Source organism: Pan paniscus, chromosome 22 (assembly GCF_029289425.2).
Source record: "Pan paniscus chromosome 22, NHGRI_mPanPan1-v2.0_pri, whole genome shotgun sequence".
NCBI lineage: Eukaryota > Metazoa > Chordata > Mammalia > Primates > Hominidae > Pan > Pan paniscus.
Window position 1 is genome coordinate 40,625,615 of NC_073271.2, and position 19,760 is coordinate 40,645,374.

The 19,760-nt window shown below is 47.4% G+C and overlaps 2 protein-coding genes across 4 annotated transcripts in view; both read right to left on the reverse strand.

The window, feature by feature from the left end:
* The window catches only part of TSPEAR (thrombospondin type laminin G domain and EAR repeats), a 214,484-nt gene that overhangs the window by 83,294 nt on the left and 111,430 nt on the right, over positions 1-19,760 (reverse strand). The window lies entirely within an intron of this gene.
* LOC100987601 (keratin-associated protein 10-5-like) lies at positions 64-12,883 on the reverse strand. Of its 3 annotated transcripts, none has more exons than XM_055105141.2 (3): positions 12,365-12,883; positions 652-825; positions 64-540 (listed from the first exon to the last, which is right to left on the reverse strand). In XM_055105141.2, the coding sequence occupies exons 1-3, from the start codon at positions 12,881-12,883 to the stop codon at positions 64-66; spliced, it is 1,170 nt and encodes a 389-aa protein (XP_054961116.2). The 3 variants fall into 3 exon arrangements, with proteins under 3 accessions (XP_054961116.2, XP_063457475.1, XP_034804184.3); XM_063601405.1 differs by lacking the exon at positions 12,365-12,883 and having other exon boundaries at positions 64-369; positions 457-540; positions 652-924; XM_034948293.3 differs by lacking the exon at positions 12,365-12,883 and having other exon boundaries at positions 64-495; positions 592-924.

Sequence of the window (19,760 nt, forward strand, 5' to 3'; positions counted from 1 at the left end):
AGGACCAGCTGGCCCTGGGGGATGTGCACATCAGCAACTGGACTCCTGGCCTGAGCCGAGGCCTCAGCAGGCCGGGCGGGAGCACGCGGGGTGGCAGAGGAGGGACACGCAGGAGGCCGGGCGGCAGCAGCTGGCCCGGCAGGAAGACGCTGGGGCACAGCAGGAGGAGATGGGCACGCAGCAGGCGGGCCTGCATATGGGGCGGCAGAGGAGGGACACGGAGGAGGAGGGTCTGCAGCAGGAGGTGGTGCAGCAAGCCGGCTGGCAGCTAGACTGCTGGCAGCATGAAGTGGAAGCTCCAGAGCAGACAGGCACACAGCAGATGGACTTGCAGCAGACAGGCTTGCAACAGACAGGCACATAGCAGGACTGCTGGCAGGGGGAGGAGGTGCAGCAAGTCAGCTGGCAGCTAGACTGCTGGCAGCATGAAGAGGAATCCTCAGAACAGGTGGGCACACAGCACACGGGCTTGCAGCAGATAGGCACACAGCAGGACTGCTGGCAGGAGGAAGAGGCACAGCAAGTTGGCTGGCAGCTAGACTGCTGGCAGCATGAAGAGGAATCCTTAGAGCAGGTGGGCACACAGCACACGGGCTTGCAGCAGACAGGCACGCAGCAGGCCTGCTGGCAGAGGGAGGAGGCGCAGCAAGCCGGCTGGCAGCACGAGGGCGTGCAGGAGCTGGTGCAGCCTGATTGGCAGGCACTGGGCTCACAGGCCGCCTGGCAGCAGGGGCTGGACACACAGCTCACTGGGGTGCAGACCAGGGTCAGGCAGGCGGCCGGGGTGCAGCAGCTGGGGGTGCAGCAGGGGGGCTCACAGCAGCTCTCTGGGCAGTCGTCCACTCGCCAGGAGTCAGGGCAAGCGCTGGAGCAGACGGACATGGTGGACGCGGCCATGCTGGGGTGGGGAAGAGGTGAGCTGGGAGCTGGGGGAGGTGTGAGTGAGTGTGTGAGTGAGTGTGTGAGTGAGTGAGTGAGTGTGAGTGTGTGAGTGTGTGTGAGTGAGTGAGTGTGTGAGTGAGTGAGTGAGTGTGTGAGTGAGTGAGTGTGTGAGTGAGTGAGTGTGTGAGTGAGTGAGTGAGTGAGTGTGTGAGTGAGTGAGTGTGTGAGGGAGTGTGAGTGAGTGTGTGTGAGTGTGTGAGTGAGTGTGTGTGAGTGAGTGTGTGAGGGAGTGAGTGAGTGAGTGTGTGAGTGAGTGAGTGAGGTGCTCAGGGCTGTGGGGCTTTTAAATCCCTCCCTGGCGTGTGTTGTCCCGACAGGAGGCTCCACAAGCTTCTCTTCCTTGTTGGTGTTTAGAGCTGGTGGCTGGAGATGCGTCATTCGTGCTGGTTTATCTGTTTGTTTTTCCCTCATTAAACTTGTGTGTATGTTGCAGGGCCGTGTTTCTTCATCGGTTCTTATTTTAGCCCCAGAAATGTGGTGGAAAATATTTCAAGCAAACTTTTGTTGAGTAGAGGTTTTAGAGATGAAGACTTCTCTAAAGGGAGGAATTCTAGTTTCACCTATCCTGTGTTTGGACTGATTGGATATATTTTATTACTTTTAGCATATTAAAATATAAATAGGTAGAAAAATATGCATTTCTTATAAAATGCAGCTGGCACAGAGGGTACGATGAAGCTAAGTGGCCCTCCCTTCAACCCCTTGTGCCTCGTAAGGGGAATGCTCAGAGATTCGGTATCTGGTGGATCTGTGCTTTATCCTTGTCTCTTCAGCTCTTCCATGCCACCCTCAGAGCCCTCTCTCTGTTTTATTTGAAGCTGCACTCTGGGTTTTCTCCATTTTTATTTCCTCATGGTGACAGATAAAGTACTTTTTCACATATGGTGATTTTAGGACATACATTTTAAGATTTGTTTCTTGCCTAAAAATGTACTCAACTTTACCCTCACACTTATGAGATAGTTTAGCTGGGTATATAATTCTGGTTTTAAATCAGAATTATTATTATAAATAATAACAAAAAATCTGTTTTCTCAAAATGATGAACCTGTGTCACCATTTTTCTGTAGTGTCCAGCGTTGCTGATGAGAGACTGAGGTTGGTCATTTGTCATTTTTTATAGTTTGTCTCTCTCGCTCCGTTTAACTCTCTGGGAACATTTGGTTTTCTTTTTATTCTTCTTTTGTTTCTATGTGTGTGCATTATTTTACTTTCTGTGGTTAGAATTCATTGAGCCTTTCAATGTGGAGACTCAGGAAGTGTTTTGCGCTCTTAAAAACAACTCTTATCTCTCGAGGTCTTTCCTTTTGTGACTTTGATTTTGTCTCACGATGAATGAAATACATTTTTGGCTCACTGTAATGATGTTATGTTGAGCATTTAAACGTTTTTCCCCTCGTTTCACTGGACATCAGTTAAGCTATGCTCATTGGTGGCAGTTCATTTGATTTTCTGAGTAAAAGACTATTTTATTCTAGGGCATTGGGGTCCTGATCCAGTTTATATTCTAATTTGTTTCCATCTGTTTCTCTTTTCTACAAATATATAAAGGATTTTAAAGAGCCTCCCTTTTTGTTAGACAATTTTGATTTTATTTTTTATAACTCTTTGAATATCCTTTCAGTGATTATTAGTAGAGGTTGTGCAAGAACTGTGTGCTTAACCCACTTTCTGGGACTGAAGGACTCGATGCTCCTTTCAGGAAATGACAGGAAAGCCAGGAAGGCTAGGATGACGTCATATCAGCGGGTGTGCTACAGACATGCATGGCGCAGGTGCGGTCTCCACATCAGCCACCGTGTGAGGGGTGACTCTGCAGCCCATTTTGACAGTTGCAGAAATGATGAGAGAAGATAAGTAACCTTGAAAGAGGAAAGCTGGCCGGCAGTGAACCTGACAACCGCGAGCTCTCACTCCTTTCCCTCACGGCCATAAATGGCTCCGTTCCGTCACACAGCTCCCAGAAGAGTGCGTGCTTCCTGAGTGGCAGGCAGGGAGGGAGGTGGTCCTGAGCCAGTGGGATGTGGTAAGGCTGACATGGCTTCTGGGACAAGCCCTGGGGCCTGTATGATAATTTGCTTTAGTTTTCCCATCGCTATCTCTGGCAGCCTCCTTAATCGAATGGGTGTGGTGATTCCTTGTCTCTTTATTCCTATTTGTGATCCATGCCCTCTGTCGCTCCCTTCTCCTGGTGTCTGGACCACCCATCACTGTCCAAAGTGTCTTTCCACAGTCATTGCTGTGCCCACAACAGCTCCAGGGTCTCAGTGTGCCTGATCTAAGTCCACGCCCTGCGCTCAGTGGAGACGTGTCTTTTTGGATCATGGAAATTTTCACTGGGGGCCACCATGGCAGTTTCCACGGACAATCGAATGATCACACCAATTTCTTTCTTTCTCTCTTTCTTTCTCTTTCTTTCTTTTATTCTTTCTTTCTTTCTTTCCTTTTCTTTTTTGACACATAGTCTCACTCTGTCACCCAGGCTGGAGTGCAGTGGTGCTGCAGGCCCCACCTCCCGGGTTCAAGCGATTCTCCTCCCTCAGCCTCCCGAGTAGCTGGGATTACAGGTGTGCGCCACCACATACAGCTATTTTTCTTTCTTTCTTTTTTTTTTTTTTGTATTTTTAGTAGAGATGGGGTTTGGCCATTTTGGCCAGGCTGGTCTCGAACTTGTGGCCTCAAGTGATCCATCCGTTTCAGTCTCCCAAAAGTGCAGGCATTACAGATGTGAGCCACTGCACCCGGCCAGATCACATCATTTCTTAAATCAAGCAGACACTCTGGGGATCTGAGTGAGCTGAGCTGCAGGGATTAAACAGCCCTGGCTGGGGGAGGGAGGTGCTGGGAGGGGATGTGAGTCTGGAGGGCAGGGTGGCCCACGGCCGTGTCTTCTGCAAGTGACACACGTTTGGATTCTTCTTTTCCAAAATGTAGTCTTTTGTTTTATTTGACTCCCTTTCGTCGTGGCTGGCTGCCCAGCACAACTCTGGAGACGCGATGACAGCAGCACTCTGGTCTTGTTTCCAAAGTTAACAGAAGCCCCTCCCGCAGCTCCGCACTAAGCCGGTGTTGGCTGGTTTGTCACAAAGCCTTGGTCTCGTGCATGCAGTGTTTTTTCACTCTAGTTTACCAAGAATTTTGCCTCAGGCTTTTAAAGAAGGAGTGAGTTTGTTCATGTATGTGTGTGTGTGAATGTGTGTGTATTAATCTACTGAGTGTTCCAGTGGCTTTTCTACTTCTATTTTATGAGTATAGTTAATGATACCCTTTGTAACTTGCGATCTAAGATATACATTACTTGATAATGGCTCATTATCCCTTTTTCCCCAGCTTTATTGAGATGTAATTGACAAATAAAAATTATATAAATTCAGGATGTCTTGATAAATGTACATATTGTGTGATGATTACCACGGTCAAGCTAATTAATATGTCCATCACCCATGCAGTTACCTTTATTTTGTGATGAGACATTTAAGATGGACTCTTAGAAGATTTTGGTGTTACTATGTTGCGTTCTGTGTTACAGTCAACTGTCCCCGTGCTGCACATGAGGTTTCCAGAACTGACTCATCCTGCACAGCTGAAGCTGTATCCTGTCATCAACATCAAAGTGGATGAAGCACACAGTTCTTGCACACCTGTATTAATAATCGCTGGAAGGATATTTAAAGAGTTATAAAAAATGAAAACCACCTGCACCCCCTCCCCTGTGAACCCCCACTCTACTCTCTGCTTTGCCGAGCTTGGCTTTTTTAGATTCCACATATAAGCGAGGTCTGCAGTATTTGTCTTTCTGTGGCCTGGGTCACTTCACCTAGCATAGTGTGTGCAGGTTCATGCATGTTGCCACTAATGACAGGATCTCCCTCCTTTCTATGGCTGAATCGTATTCCATTGTGCGTATACACTGCATTCTCTTTATCCACTCATCTGCTGATGGGCACTTATGTTGCCTCCATATCTTGGCTGTTGTGACTAGTGCTGCAGTTAGCATGGCAGTGCAGGTATCTCTTTGAGATCTGGCTTTAGTTTGTCTTGTATATACAAGATTGCTCATCACGTGGTAGTTCTATTTTTAATTTGCTGAGGAGCTTTGACACTGTCTTCCATAATGGCTGTATGTAACAGCTTAGTTTTTCTTTAACATAGGCACATAGAATCTCTTGCTTTATCTTTTTAAATGGGATTGATTTACAGTCCTCTCTCCCTCTCTCTCTCTCACACACACAATTATTCCTGGTTTTGGCATCAGGGTCTCACCAGTCGTATATTAGAGGAATCCAGAAGATCTCTGTCTTCTTCTGAGCTCTGGAATATTTCAAGTATCACAGGAAGGTCTTATATTGAAGGCTGACGATATACACCTTTAAAACATCTGAGTCTGCCTTCTGAAGAATATCTTTCAATACCATTTCCATATTTTCCTGGACATCATTGTATTAAAAGTTTCATTTTGTTATTCAGTGTTGGTAATTTATATTTTTTAGAACACAGTCCATTTCATTTATATTTTCAAATTTTAGGATAAACATACCCATGCTACTTTCTTTTACATAAAAACAAAAATCTCTGAATCTGTGGGCATGTTTCTTTTTCAATCTTTAATGCCTGCTTATTTTTATTAGACTGTATTTTTATTTTCTTTAGATTTTCCTTGATGAGCATCTGCGGATTTTTGTGGACATTTGAAAAGAGGGGGTCGTGTTCCTTCTCATTAGAGATTGTTGAGTAAAAGTTTCAGAAAGCGTCATGGGTGGTAAACTTTCTGGATCCCTGTTGTTTAAGAACAGCCCTCCTGCTGACACCTGCCACAGCAGAGTCTAGGTGCAGAATTTCTTCCCTCCACCTTAGTAGAGGTTGGGCCACCAATGTGTCTCAGATTTGCATAACTTTAATCTTCTTGTGAAGCTTTTCCTTTTTCCAGAACCTGGCACTATTCTCTGCTTGTACTTCATTCATTTCACCAGACCCCTCCCTCGTCACTGTCATCAGCTGTGTTCATCCTCTCGGTCCCGTCTTCTTTTAGTTCAAGGAACTTTTATTCCCATATGGGTTTGATGATTTTCTTCCATTCTTGGCTTCTCTCCCCACTGTGATCCCAGGATCACAGACCCTGAGTCTTCTGGGTTCATCTCCCTTAGACCTCAGGCTTTTCTTGGCTTCATCTCTTTGTCCTTCTGCATTGGGTTTCAGTCATTTTCTGAACTGGGGGTCATGGTGTCAGCTCTTCTGCCTTAGGGTCTGTTATGAGGACTGCCATTGAATTCCATATGTTTGGAGTGTCACGATTTCAGTCTCCAGGAATCCAAGGTGTTTTCCTTTCTTCTCCTTCTCCTTTTTGGTAGCACTCTCTTCTTGTTTCATGGAGTAACGGCCTCTTTGTTTCATGCATTATTGTTTGTTTAGACTTTGCTTCTCTGTCATGCTGTGATTTCCTCATGCGTCTGAGGACCCTTAGTTGTTGTTCACGTTTTTAAGTGAGGGTCTAAACTGTTTGGCTTTCATTGCTGAAAGGTTCTCTGCACGTAGACACATGTATTCTTCTCACAGAGCTGACACTGGGGCTTTCAGGATGGGGCCTTGTCTGCCGCTGGCTGAGTACAGGGGCTTTGGTTCATTTTGGCATCCAGAACTTCCTGACACTGGGGCTTTCAGGATGGGGCCTTGTCTGCTGCTGGCTGAGTACAGGGGCTTTGGTTCATTTTGGCATCCAGAACTTCCTGACACTGGGGCTTTCAGGATGGGGCCTTGTCTGCTGCTGGCTGAGTACAGGGGCTTTGGTTCATTTTGGCATCCAGAACTTCCTGACACTGGGGCTTTCAGGATGGGGCCTTGTCTGCCGCTGGCTGAGTACAGGGGCTTTGGTTCATTTTGGCATCCAGAACTTCCTGACACTGGGGCTTTCAGGATGGGGCCTTGTCTGCCGCTGGCTGAGTACAGGGGCTTTGGTTCATTTTGGCATCCAGAACTTCCTGGGGTGTGGTCTCTTCCTCTCCATCCTAGCACCCAGGCTGGGAGCCTCCTGGGCCACCCGTGGCCTGCCTGACTCTCCTGCTGGACTCAGGGCACCAGGCGGTTCTTCTTTAGAACTCAACCCTCAGTTAAAGACGCCTGAGTGCCCATGGCTGTCCTCATGTGCTGTCCCTGTGTCAGGATCTCTGGGAAAAGCCATTTGTCTTCAGTCCTGCTTCTGCCTTTCTTTCTGTTGAATTTTACAGTCAAGAAAACCCGATCTTTTTGTCTTGTCTGTCGCAGAAAATCCTTACTGACCTGGTCTGCAGATGGCATGCCTGTTTTCTATCATTGTTCTGGTACCATTCATTTTTATTTGGATGAAGGGGAGGTGGAGGCATTGGGGAGTAGCCAGCCCAAACAGAGGGCTTAGGCTTTTAAAAAAAATTGACCAAGAGAAAATTCATAAGCCGTGAAGCTCACCTGCTGCAAGGACATAATCCATTTATTTTTAGCGTATTCCCACTGTTTCTCAGCCATCACCAATATATAATTTTACAGCATTCCTCCCTCCAAAAAAATCACACCAATCAGCACCACTCCCCATGTGCCCCTCCCCCAGCCTCAGGCACCTACTCATCTACTTTCTTTCTGTGTAGATTTGCCCATTCTGAGCCTTTCATACAAATAGAATCCCACCAGGTTTCATAGCAGGGATGCAGGGATGGTTTAACATTCACAATTCAACACCACATAAACAGAATTAAAAACAAAAATCACATGATCAATAGATGCAGAAAAAGCTTTCAACAAAATCCAGCATCTCTATGATTAAAACTCTCAGCAAAATCAACATACAAGGGACATACCTCAATGTAATAAAAGCCATCTATGACAAACCCACAGCCAACATAACACTGAATGGGGAGAAGTTGAAAGCACTCCCTCTGAGAACTGGAAAAATGTAGGGATGCCCACTCTCAGCACTTCTCTTCAACATAGTACTGGAAGTCCTAGCCAGAGCAATCAGACAAGAGAAAGAAATAAAAGGCATCCAAATCGGTACAGAGGAAGTCAAACTGTCGCTGTTTGCTGATGATATGATCGTACACCTAGAAAACCCCAAAGACTCCTACAAAAAGCTCCTAGAACTGATAAAAGAATTCAGCAAAGTTTCCAGATACAAAATTAATGTACACAAATCAGTAGAACTCCTATACACCAACAGCGACTAAGCTGAGAATCAAATCAAGAACTCAATCCCTTTTACAATAGCTGCAAAAAAATAAAATACTCAGGAATATACCTACCCAAGGAGGTGAAAGACCTCTACAAGGAAAACTACAAAGCACTGCTAAAATAAATCACAGACAACACAAACAAATGGAAACATATCCCATGCTCATGGATGGGTAGAATCAATATTGTGAAAATGACCATAGTGCCAAAAGCAATTCAATGCAATTCCCATCAAAATACCACCATCATTCATCACAGAATTATAAAAAAATATTCTATAATTCATATGGAACCAAAAAAGGGCCCGCATAGCCAAAGCAAGACTAAGCAAAAAGAACAAATCCGGAGGCATCACATTACCTGATTTCAAACTATACTATAAGGCCACAGTCACCAAAACAGCATTGGTATAAAAATAGGCAAATAGACCAATGGAACAGAATAGAGAACCCAGAAATAAACCCAAATACTTACCGCCAACTGATCTTTGACAAAGCAAACAAAAACATAAAGTGGGGAAAGGACACTCTATTCAACAAATGGTGCTGGGATAATTGGCAAGCCACATATAGGAGAATGAAACTGGATCCTCATCTCTCACCTTATATAAAAATCAACTCAAGATGGATCAAGGACTTAAATCTAAGACCTGAAACTATTAAAATTCTAGAAAATAACATGAAAAATCCCTTCTAGATATTGGCTTAGGCAAGGATTTCATGACCAAGAATCCAAAAGCAAATGCAATAAAAACAGAGATAAATAGCTGGGACTTAATTAAACTAAAGAGCTTTTGCATGGCAAAAGAAACAGTCAGCAGAGTAAACAGACAACCCACAGAGTGGGAGAAAATCTTCACAATCTGTACATCTGACAAAGGACTAATATCCAGAACCTACAACAAACTCAAACAAATTATCAAGAAAAAAACAAACAATCCCATCAAAAAGTGGGCTAAGGACATGAATGGACAATTCTCAAAAGAAGATATACAAATGGCCAACAAACATATGAAAAAATGATTAACATCACTAATGATGAAGGAAATGCAAATCAAAACCACAATGGGATACCACCTTACTCCTGCAAGAATGGCCATCATCAAAAAATCAAAAAATAGTAGATGCTGGCACGGATGTGGTGAACAGGGAAGACTTCTACACTCCTGGTGGGAATGTCAACTAGTACAACCACTGTGGAATACAGTGTGGAGATTCCTTAAAGAACTAAAAGTAGATCCACCATTTGATCCAGCAGTTCCACTACTGGGTATCTACCCAGAGGAAAAGAAGTCATTATACAAAAAAGATACTTGCACACGCATGTTTATAGCAGCACAATTCGCAATTGCAAAAATGTGGAACCAACCCAAATTCCCATCAATCAACGAGTGGATAAACTTTTATATATATATATATAAAAATATATATATTTATATATTATATATAAACTGATATATGTGTGTGTATGTATATAGATATATGTTATATATATATGTATGTGTGTATATATATGTATGTGTGTGTATATATATATATATGATGGAATACTACTCAGTAATAAAAAGAAATGAATTAATGGCATTCACAGAGACCTGGATGAGATTGGAGATTATTATTCTAAGTGAAGTAACTCAGGAATGGAAAACCAAACATCATATGTTCTCACTCATAAGTGGAAGCTAAGCTATGAGGATACAAAGGCATAAGAATGACACAATGGACTTTGGGGACTCAGGGGGAAAGGGCGGGAAGGGGGTGAGGGATAAAAAACTACAAATAGGGTGCAGTGTATACTGCTCGAATGATGGGTGCACCAAAATCTCACAAATCAACACTAAATTACTAATCCATGTAACCAAACACCACCTATTCCCCAATAACCTAAATAAAATATAAAATAAAAATAAAAAAATAAAAAACCAAAATAGAATGTCACCACATGTGGGCTCTCACTACGCATCATGCTTTCAAGGCTCATGCATGTTGTAGCCTGTGTCAGTATTGGATTCCTTTTCATGGCTGAATAATATTCCCCATGGGAATGGGCCACATTTTGCTTGTGTGGATGGGCTGTGTTTTGCTTTGTCCTCTGTTGGACATTTAGGCTCCTTCCACTTCTTGGCTGCTGTCAGTCATGCTGTGTACATGGGCGCACAAATCTGTGTGTGGACATTTGTTTCATTCCTCTGAGGTAGATGCCTAGAACTGGAGTGGCAGGATCACAGGGTCACTTTGTGAGTGACCATTGTGAGGGACAGTTTTCCAAGGTGCTTTCACTGGGAGTTGAAGCTCTGATGAAGCAGAAGACACATCGAATGAGGACCCAGAGCAGGGATCAGACGTGAGACCCCCCCACCAGGAGGTGTCCTCCCTGGGGATGGCCAGACAGGCTGGGTCCTGTCAGTGCCTCGGACGAGGGCAGGTGGGGACAATGACAAACATGGAGGAGGTCAGACAGCCAGCCCCGGGCCCTCCACCTGGCTCTCTGTTCTGACCTTGTAGCCATCAGTGGGCATAGTGAGGTGGGTGGGGCTCAGACACGCATGTGTGGGGAGCCCCTCCCCAGGATGGTCCTGGAGCCCTAGGATGAAGGCTCGGCCCCTGCCAGCTACCCAGAGAACCAGGGCAGGAAGAAAACATCTCTGCCCCTGGAGACCAACATTTGTCCCTTCATGGGGACCTGGCTTTGCTTCCAAGGAGGTGGACAAGGCTGTGTCAGTTTGGCCTCCGGCCCTGGGGACGGCTGCTGCTGGCTGTCCTGGGTGGTCTGCCTCGAGAGGAGTGAGGGAGGCGGCTGTGCTGACCACAGAGAGCTCCATGGGGTGGGACTCCGGGAGGTCCTGGTGCTGGGGCTGGTGGCCTCTGGCGTTGACATGCAAGGGTCATTTGCTGGGGCAGGAGGCAGACCTGGGCTCTCAAATGCACACAGCGACCTGGCAGAAAGAGTGCAGCGGCTCGTACCACTCGCCCAACGCGGCATCCTGGACCACGTCTGAGTGCCAGAGCAGAGGGTGGCAGGCAGAGCCGAAGGCTATTTGGAGAGACCTAGGAGGCTGGGGGTGCGGGCACAGGGTCCTCGGGGTCAGAGTCCAGGACCACGGGACCAGGAGGGAGCCAGGACCCTGAATGTCTAGGCGAGGCCGCATGGGGCAGGGGGGCCTGCAGGCTTGGTTAGTGGGTACCATGGTCCCTGCCCATCTGTGCTCTCACCAGCAATGCCTGAGCAATGGGTATTCCAGAACCCCACGAATACTGGGCTGCTGGGCTCGAGTCCTGGGGGAGGGCGTGGTCCCCATGTCTTACTGTGGAGGAGATGAGAGCTGCAGGGACGGGCACTGTGGTCCATAGCTGGTCTCCCCAGGGGTAACAGGAGGGGTGAAGCTGCTGGGTGGAGCCAGGCCCCGGGTGGGCTACCCCAGTCCTGGGGGGCAGCCATGAGCTGGGGAGGGTGAATGTGGCTCAGGGGACCAGAGCTGCTGCCAGGGTCCACTTTGTCCCAAAACTCCTGGCCTTGGTTCCAGAGGCAGCTTCCCTAAGATGGGCCGGGGGGCCACGTGCTGGGGTTGGGGGCCCACAGGGCTAAGAGGGAGACTGGCCTTCAGGGTTCACAGAGGCCAGCACCAGGCGGCATTGCTTCCTGCCTCATCCCATGCCCCTCAGGGGTCCACAGACAGGATGGAAGGTCGACAGAGACAGAGGGGTGGAGCCAGGCCTGCTGGGGGTCAGGACTCTCCCTGCAGTCAGGGGTGGCATCACTTCCCACCTCACCCTGTGCCCCCTGGGGGTCCACAGACAGGACAGAGGTTGGTGTGAGACAGAGGCGGCTTTATTAGAACTCAGAGGGGGTGCTGCCCAGGGTGGAACCAGGCCTGCTGGGGGTTAGTTCTGCAGAACTTGGGTCTGGGGGAGCAGCTGGGGTCTCTCATGCAGCCAGCATCTGGGAAGGACAGGGGGAGCATCCTGGTCCCTAAGACAAAGAGCCTGTCCCATCTTCTGAGGGTGTCAAAGCCAGAGGGCAGAGCTTGCTGGGGCAGCTGGGAGGTCAGCCCCTGGTGGGAAGGGACTCCGGATCACATCCAGGGCTGTCAGCAGCTAGACTTCTGGCCAGAGCAGAGGCTGTAGCAGGCAGGGCGGGAGCACATGGGGCGGCAGAGGAGGGAAACACAGGAGGCCGTGCGGCAGCAGCTGGGCTGGCAGGAGGAGGCAGAGGCACCACAGGAGGGGACGGGCACGCAGCAGGTGGACTTGCACACAGGGTGGCAGAGGAGGGACATGGAGGAGGAGGGTCTGCAGCAGGAGGCGGTGCAGCAAGCTGGCTGGCAGCTAGACTGCTGGCAGCATGAAGAGGAATCCTCAGAGCAGGTGGGCACACAGCACACAGGCTTGCAGCAGACAGTCTTGCAGCAGACAGGCACGCAGCAGGCCTGCTGGCAGGGGGAGGAGGTGCAGCAAGCCGGCTGGCAGCATGAGGGTGTGCAGGAGCTGGTGCAGCCTGATTGGCAGGGGCTGGGCTCACAGGTCACTTGGCAGCAGGGGCTGGACACACAGCTCACTGGGGTGCAGACCAGGCTCAGGCAGGGGGCTGGGGCGCAGCAGCTGGGGGCGCAGCAGGGGGGCTCGCAGCAGCTCTCTGGGCAGTCGTCCACCTGCCAGGAGTCGGAGTAAGAATCACAGGAACCAGGAAGGCAGACGCGGCTGCTGTAGCTCAGGTCGCTGGAGCAGACGGACATGGTGGACGCAGCCATGCTGGGGTTGAACTGGCGGAGGGTGAGGGAGTGAGTGGGTGAGGGAGTGAGCCTGTGAGGTGCTGAGGCTCTCGGGCTTTTATTCCCCCTGGCCTTGTTGTCCCCGGGCCCACAGCTTCCCCTTCCGTGTTGCCGAGAGCTGGAGTCTGCCGGGATTAGGGGTGTTTGTTCGCCCGTGATGTGGGCCAGCTCATAAATCTCCCATCACATCTGGGCTGTGTCCCATCCCATGTGGATCCCTGGGGGCAGGAATTGGGCGGGGCCTGGTCCCAGCTGGGTTCTGGGAGCTGGGAGAGCCACAGGCCGCGGCATCGTCCACCCCTGGCCCCAGCAGCCCCGGGACACAGAGTCCCTCTGCAGGAAGCTGGCCTCAGGAAGTTTCCTTGTGGTGAAAACTCCTCATCCAGCGTGGTCCTTCCCCCATCACGGGACACAGGACTGTGGCCATCTTCTGAGGGACAACCTGGGGCCCAGGAGCCTTCATTGACCTGCCCTGGGCCATGGCATGGTGGGGGTGGGGGGCAGCTGTAACTGTGCCCAGACCTCTTGGCTTTGAGCTCTGCACGACTTCTCATCCCCACAGCCTCTTCAGCTCCTGCCCTGTTTCGTGTCCACCTCGTCTTTGTGTTTTGGAGGCAGCAGGACCTGTGTGTTCCAGGGCAAGGACGGTGGGCTTGGCCCCTCCCTGCTTGGACGGCATGACAGCCTTCTGGGCTGTGGTTTTGGGTTCTGAACCTGCAGAGTAACCGTGCTGAGCAGCGGGCGGTCAGCAGCCCTCGTCCCCGCCTGGGGTGGCTCCTCTGTGTGCTCTGCTTCTCCGAGGCTGCCCGTCAGCCCCCACCCAGCCTCCTGCTGGGCCCATTTCCCAGCCCTGTCTTCCAAGCCCTGTGCCAGCCCTCTTAGTGTCACCACCTTAAAATTAAGGGACATCTGTCCAAAGAACCCGCACAGAAGACACAAAATGGGTCCATGAGAAGTTGATCTCACCGCAAACCCATTGCCAGTGTAAACGAAACATAAAATCCTAAGCCCCTCAACTGACTAAATGGATCCCATCTTGGCCATGGGGACCCCCGAAAAACTGCGTTCCTGGCCATGACAGGAAGGGAGGTCAGACACGCCTCGTTACACCCCCTCCCTTTAGGGTTTAGACACAACCACTACCCAGCACTAAAGTTAAAATAGAGACCGTAAGACCCACAGAGCAGACTCTGGCAATAAGATATCAAATTACAAACAGGACCTCAGGCCGCGCCAGGCAAGGGTCGAGCCGAGCAGCGTGCCCTACACTGAGAGGACGGAGTCTGCCCTCATGCCACAGCTGCTGCTTTTTCTGCAGCGGCTAAACACGCACTGGCCCCGCGATGAGGATGAGCAAGGTTCAAACGACTGCAGCTCATCCACCTGCAGATGCCAACTGACCACGTTCCACAGCCATGACCACAGCTCTGACTGGGCAGGAGACTGACTTCAGGAACCTCCTCCTGATAAGGGACCCCCAACCATGGACCGGCTCCAGCCGGTTTACAGAGGCTGTGCACTGGAGTGCCTTTGTGTCCTGAGAAGACCTCTGAGGTTTAGGGCCTCATTGCGACCCATTGACATGATAAGACTCCACCCTGTAAGAAGTACATTTCAAGTGGTCCGTATTCAGAAAACAGGCCCTGGCAAGCCCAGGCAGCTCCCTTGCAGATGTGACAAGCCACACAGTACAGACATCTGGGAAGAGTGATAAGACTCACAGAAGTCAGAGGGAAGGAAGAAAAAGTGACAGATGGCTAACACAAAAGGAAAGAAACTTTTGCCATTGAGAAATCAAATGTAAAGTGGGGAAGGGGACAAGATGTAACCTTATAAGGGGATAATGAAACTCAGGTGACGTCCAGGAAGCCTGTGACCCCATAGTACTCAGGCTGCGAGGAACTGGGGGAGGGACCTGCACACTAGGGGATAAATTGCTTGTTGAAAGTGTGCTGGGTGTGCCCGCCCATCAGACGCCGGATCTTGCAAGACCGCCATTAAAGTCTCACTTTCACTGTTCTTCATGCCTCTAAGTCCATTCTTTGGATTTGGACGGGTAAGTGTGTATCTCACAACCCCAGAGTGAAAACAGGTTGTATGTTACATGCATGTTTGTTCAGTTCCTCCTTCGTGAATACTCACTATTCCTCCATAACCTATTGCACATGTGTATTCAGCCAACCTGGTCAGCGTGGAGCTCCTGCCCCAGCCCCTCCTCCTGGCTCTGGTCTTGGCCAGAGGCTGTGCTTCCCAGCCTGCAGGATGGCTTTCTTGCAGGCTGTGCCCCTTTAGAAGAAACAAAGTCTCCTCTTTTTTTCCAAACTTACGGATCTGTGATTTTTTTTTTTTTTTGAGATGGAGTCTCACTCTGTTGCCCAGGCTGGAGTGCAGTGGTACGATCTCAGCTCACCGCAGCCTCCACCTCCTGGTTCAAGCAATTCTCCTGCCTCAGCCTCCCGAGTAGCTGGGATTACAGGCATAAGCCACCATGCCTGGCTAATTTTTGTATTTTTAGTAGAGACAGGGTTTCACCATGTTGACCAGGCTGGTCTCAAACTCTTGACCTCAAGTGATCCACCTACCTTGGCCTCCCAAACATGCTACGATTACAGGCCTGAGCCATTGCACCTGGCCAGATGGTGATTTTTTTAAATGAACACAAGCAGTAACCCAATTATCTTCCCAGGAAGCAGCTACTTTCACCCATTTATTCTCTTTCTCTCTGTATCTCTCCATCTCTCTCTGTCTGTCTGCCTCTTCCGTATATGCACACACACAGCCCATTCTCATTATTCCCAGAGGTTCTGTTCTATACAGTCTCCACCAGCACCGAATAACCAAATACTGAACCACTGCTCCTACAGGAAGCACAGGGTTATGGTCTCATGAGCCTCTGATCACAACATTCCCATCATCTAATCAATGCATAGACATGTCTTATGAATGCTTCTGTCTAAAGACACCTTATTGAATCTATATAGTTGATTTATCAACACTGAGCCCCAGCCAACAGCCCTACAGAGCCTGAATGAAGTTGGTTGAACACATGTGTTTTCTCTGTAAGACGTGCTGGAGCCTTCTGAGCTCCGGACACCCAGCAGCACAGCAGCACTGCACTGGGGCACTTTAAACAACAAGATCAGAGCATCGTGGAGGAACGTGCGGCACTGAGGAGAACATAACAAGGACACCTGTTTACCATATGCGAGCTGAGACAGGAAAGCAAAACATCACCTCATTCTGTGTATGTGTAAACATATATGCACATACACATACATACATATAATGCCTCTGTACACATAAATTTTTAAAATGCAAATTATGTCATACTCTACCCACTATGTTTTTGTAAACATGGAGCTCCTGTCCTATGAATACATAATGATCTCTGTCTTGTTTACAGCTGCATAGAATTCCATGTGGTCTGTGTGTTCATTTTCTATTGCTGTGGAACAAAGTACCACAAGCTTAGTGGCTTCAAATAACACACATTTATCATCTCAGTTTCTGTGGGTCAGGAGTCCAGGCACAGTTAAATTGGGGTCTCTGTAGGGCTGTATCGGAGTGTCTCATGGGAAGGTTCAATTGGAGAAGGATCCACTTCCAAGCTCATGTGATTGTTGGCAGAACTCAGTTCCTTGTAGCTTCTTGGACTAAGTGCCTCAGTTTGTCACCAGCTGTCAACTGGAGGCTGCCATCATCTCTTTCCATGCGGCCTCAATGGGCAGCTCGCAATGTGCTGACTTTTTCACAGCCAGCCAGGGAGACAGAGTCCTCCCAAGACGAGCATTATGACCTTATGTAATGGGATCATGCACATCCCATCACCCTCTCTGTGCTCCTTGTGTCTATACACATGTCACAGTCCCAACCACACTCAAGGGGTGTGGGGCACACAGCCAATGACCACTAGGAGGTGAGGGACATGGGGCCACCCTAGAGTCTGTCTCCCGCTGTCTGGACAATCTCATGGCTGTGATACCTTTGCACATACCTTGTATCCACCCAGGAGTATCTACAGGATGCTTGCTTAGTGATTCAGGCTCAAAGGCACGAGGTTTTGAATTTTGATGTGTAGCAGCAAACTGCCTGCCAAAGCTGTGGAGCGTCCTCAGCCCAGCAGCAAGTCATCTGGGTAGTCTGCCCACACCCTCGCCAACCCATATTGGGAATGGTTTTCATTGATTTCATTGGAAATCAATGGTTTTCATTTTTTCCAATATAAAAAATGATATCATATGGCCATTAAATTTGTTTTATCTCATTTTAAATGGGGCTGAGCATGTTTTCTCATTTAAGAACCATGTATATTTCTTTCAATTGTCTCTGTATCCTTTGCTCACTTTCTGTTATGTTGCTGTTATTGATCTTAATAACTTGTGGGAGCTCTTTGGATATTAAGCAAATTAGCCCTTTCTCTGATATACGGATAGGAAATGTGTTTCCCATATTGTTGTCTTTTGACTTGGTTTATAATGTTTTCTCTCCTGCAATTTAAAAATTTTTATGTAATTAGTTTTATCGGTTTTTTAAATGGCTTCGGTGTTTTACTCAAAACTTAGAATAGCCCTTTCCACTCTGAGATGATTTTTCTTTCCCTTCCTATCATTATTGACAGGTGTATTAACATCCCCCACTATGATTTTCCCTTTTCTCTATTTCTACTTTTAGCTCGGCCAGTTAAAAAAATTAAAAAACAGTTTTTTATTTTAATTTTTTAATTTTATATTTTAAGCTATGCAATTAGATACATGCAAATTTAGAATTGTTACATCTTCCTGGTAGGTTGACTCTTTTAGCTTTATACATTTCTTTCTTCATCTCTATTGCTCTAAAATCTACTTTTTCTGATATTCATAAGTCACACTAGCATTTTAGTTAGTGTTTGTGTGGTGTATTTTCTTCCATCTTGTTACTTTCAAGCTTTCTGTGCTCTTTTTCTTTTTCTTTCTTTCTTTCTTTTTTTTTTTTTGATGGAGTCTCACTCTTGTCGCCCAGGCTGGAGGGCAGTGGTGCAATCTCGGCTCACTGCAACTTCCACCTCCTGGGTTCAAGCGATTCTCCTGCCTCAGCCTCCCAAGTAGCTGAAATTACAGGCGCCCACCACCATGCCCGGCTAATTTTGTATTTTTAGTAGAGGTGGGGCTTTACCATGTTTGCCAGGCTGGTCTCAAACTCCTGACCTCAGGTGATCTGCCTGCCCCAGCCTCCCACAGTGCTGGGATTACAGGTGGGAGCCACAGCACCTGGCCTCTATGCTCTTGTATTCAGGCTCTGTATCTTGTAAGCAGCATGTAGTTAGGTTTTCTACTTTTTATTCAGACCAACAATATATTTTAATTGGAATATCTGATACTTTATTGACTGATCATTTAGTTTATATCTATCTGCCATCTGATTGTACAATTTCTATTTGTCCCAATTTTTTAACGTTTCTTTTAGAAATCACTTCCTATTTTGGATTAATCAAGTATTTTTTATTATTTATTTTCCCTCTTCTGTTCTATTCATTATTCGTGAGATAAGGCAAGGCTTCTCTTCAAAGAGGCTGCTCAACCTTTTGTTCTTTAATTCCTAGTACCCCCGCCCCCTCTCTTTCTTCTCCTTTTCTTCTTTCTGACTTTACTACGTGCCCAGGCATGCCGCAGCATCACTGGCATTATCAGCACCAGCTCGCATTCCGTTCTGTATTTAGGAAAAGACTGGCTCTCTAGTTTCCCGTAGATGACCCCTTCCTCCTCTCCCGTCTCTCCCATTATGCATCCATTTTATCTAAGAAAGTTTAAATGTTTAGCCAATCGGGTCTAGTTTAAATTGTGCGGCGCAACCCCAGCCAATGGGGAAAGGACACAGGGGCAGGATCATGTTAGGAATAAAAACTTCTACTCTCCTTTGTTCTGTGTGCTCTCGTGGCAACCAGCCTTATGGGAGACACCCTCCTGCACAGACATAAATTTGCTTTGCTGAGAAATCCTTTGTCTCAGTGCTCGTTTTTCCTTACGACTCTGAGCCTTATTTCTAACATTATTGATTATACATTGATTATACATAGTTTTTACTATCTCTTCAGTGGTCACTTTAGAGATTATAGCACACATTCTTAGATTATTCAAGTGTAACATATGTCAGCACTTCCACCGCTTCCAAAACAATGCTGAAACCTTAGAAAACTTTCACTCCCTTTATCCTTCTCACCTTTTATTGTTAATGTCATCATGCATTACTTTTCTACTTCTAGTTTAGACCCCACAAGAGATTATAAATATAATAATATTACCCTTTCAGATCCTCCTGGTTCCTTCCTGCATTTTTATCCTTCCGTCATCCTGCCTAAAAAAATTCCCTTTCATAGTTACTGTAGAGTGGGTCTGCTCGTGTTCAGTTTGCTCAGTTGTTATCCAGAATCGTTTTGTTTCATTTTTCACCTTTGAACAATGTTCTTCCTGGTCTAGAATTCTAGGTTTGCAGTGATTTTCTTTCAGCTCTTTAAAGATGTCATTCTATTACCTTTAGTTTCTTCAACAGCTCTTTTAGGAGAGCTTTAAAGGAATCAGTTTTAAAACATTTTGTTCAGCTTTTCAAGTTGTTCTCAGCAGGAGTATATGTCTGACATAGCTACTTTGTCCCATATGGAAGCAGAGGCCCCCATTCTCTCTCTCTCTCTATCTCTCTCTCAATGTACTTCCATCCCATAGGACCAGATCCTGTACCTCTGGAGGGACCAGGCCATGCTCAAATTTATATTATTTTTATAGTTCAAAATATACAGAAAGACAATTCATCCCACCATGTAACTGAATTTCTAGCCCTCTGAGGCCTTTTGTACTTTTCCTAAATCCCCTGGGAGTTAAGAGGC

Coding starts and splice junctions, on each gene's coding strand:
- LOC100987601 (XM_055105141.2), bottom strand. CDS start 12,883: ATGGCTGCGTCCACCATGTCCGTCTGCTCCAGCGACCTGAGCTACAGC. Junction 826..12,364: donor AGTCCACCTGCTGCGTGCCC/GTCCCCTCCTGT, acceptor GACTGCCCAGAG/AGCTGCTGTGAGCCCCCCTG. Junction 541..651: donor CGCCCTCGTGCTGCCAGCCG/GCTTGCTGCGCC, acceptor TGCTGCCAGCAG/TCTAGCTGCCAGCCAACTTG.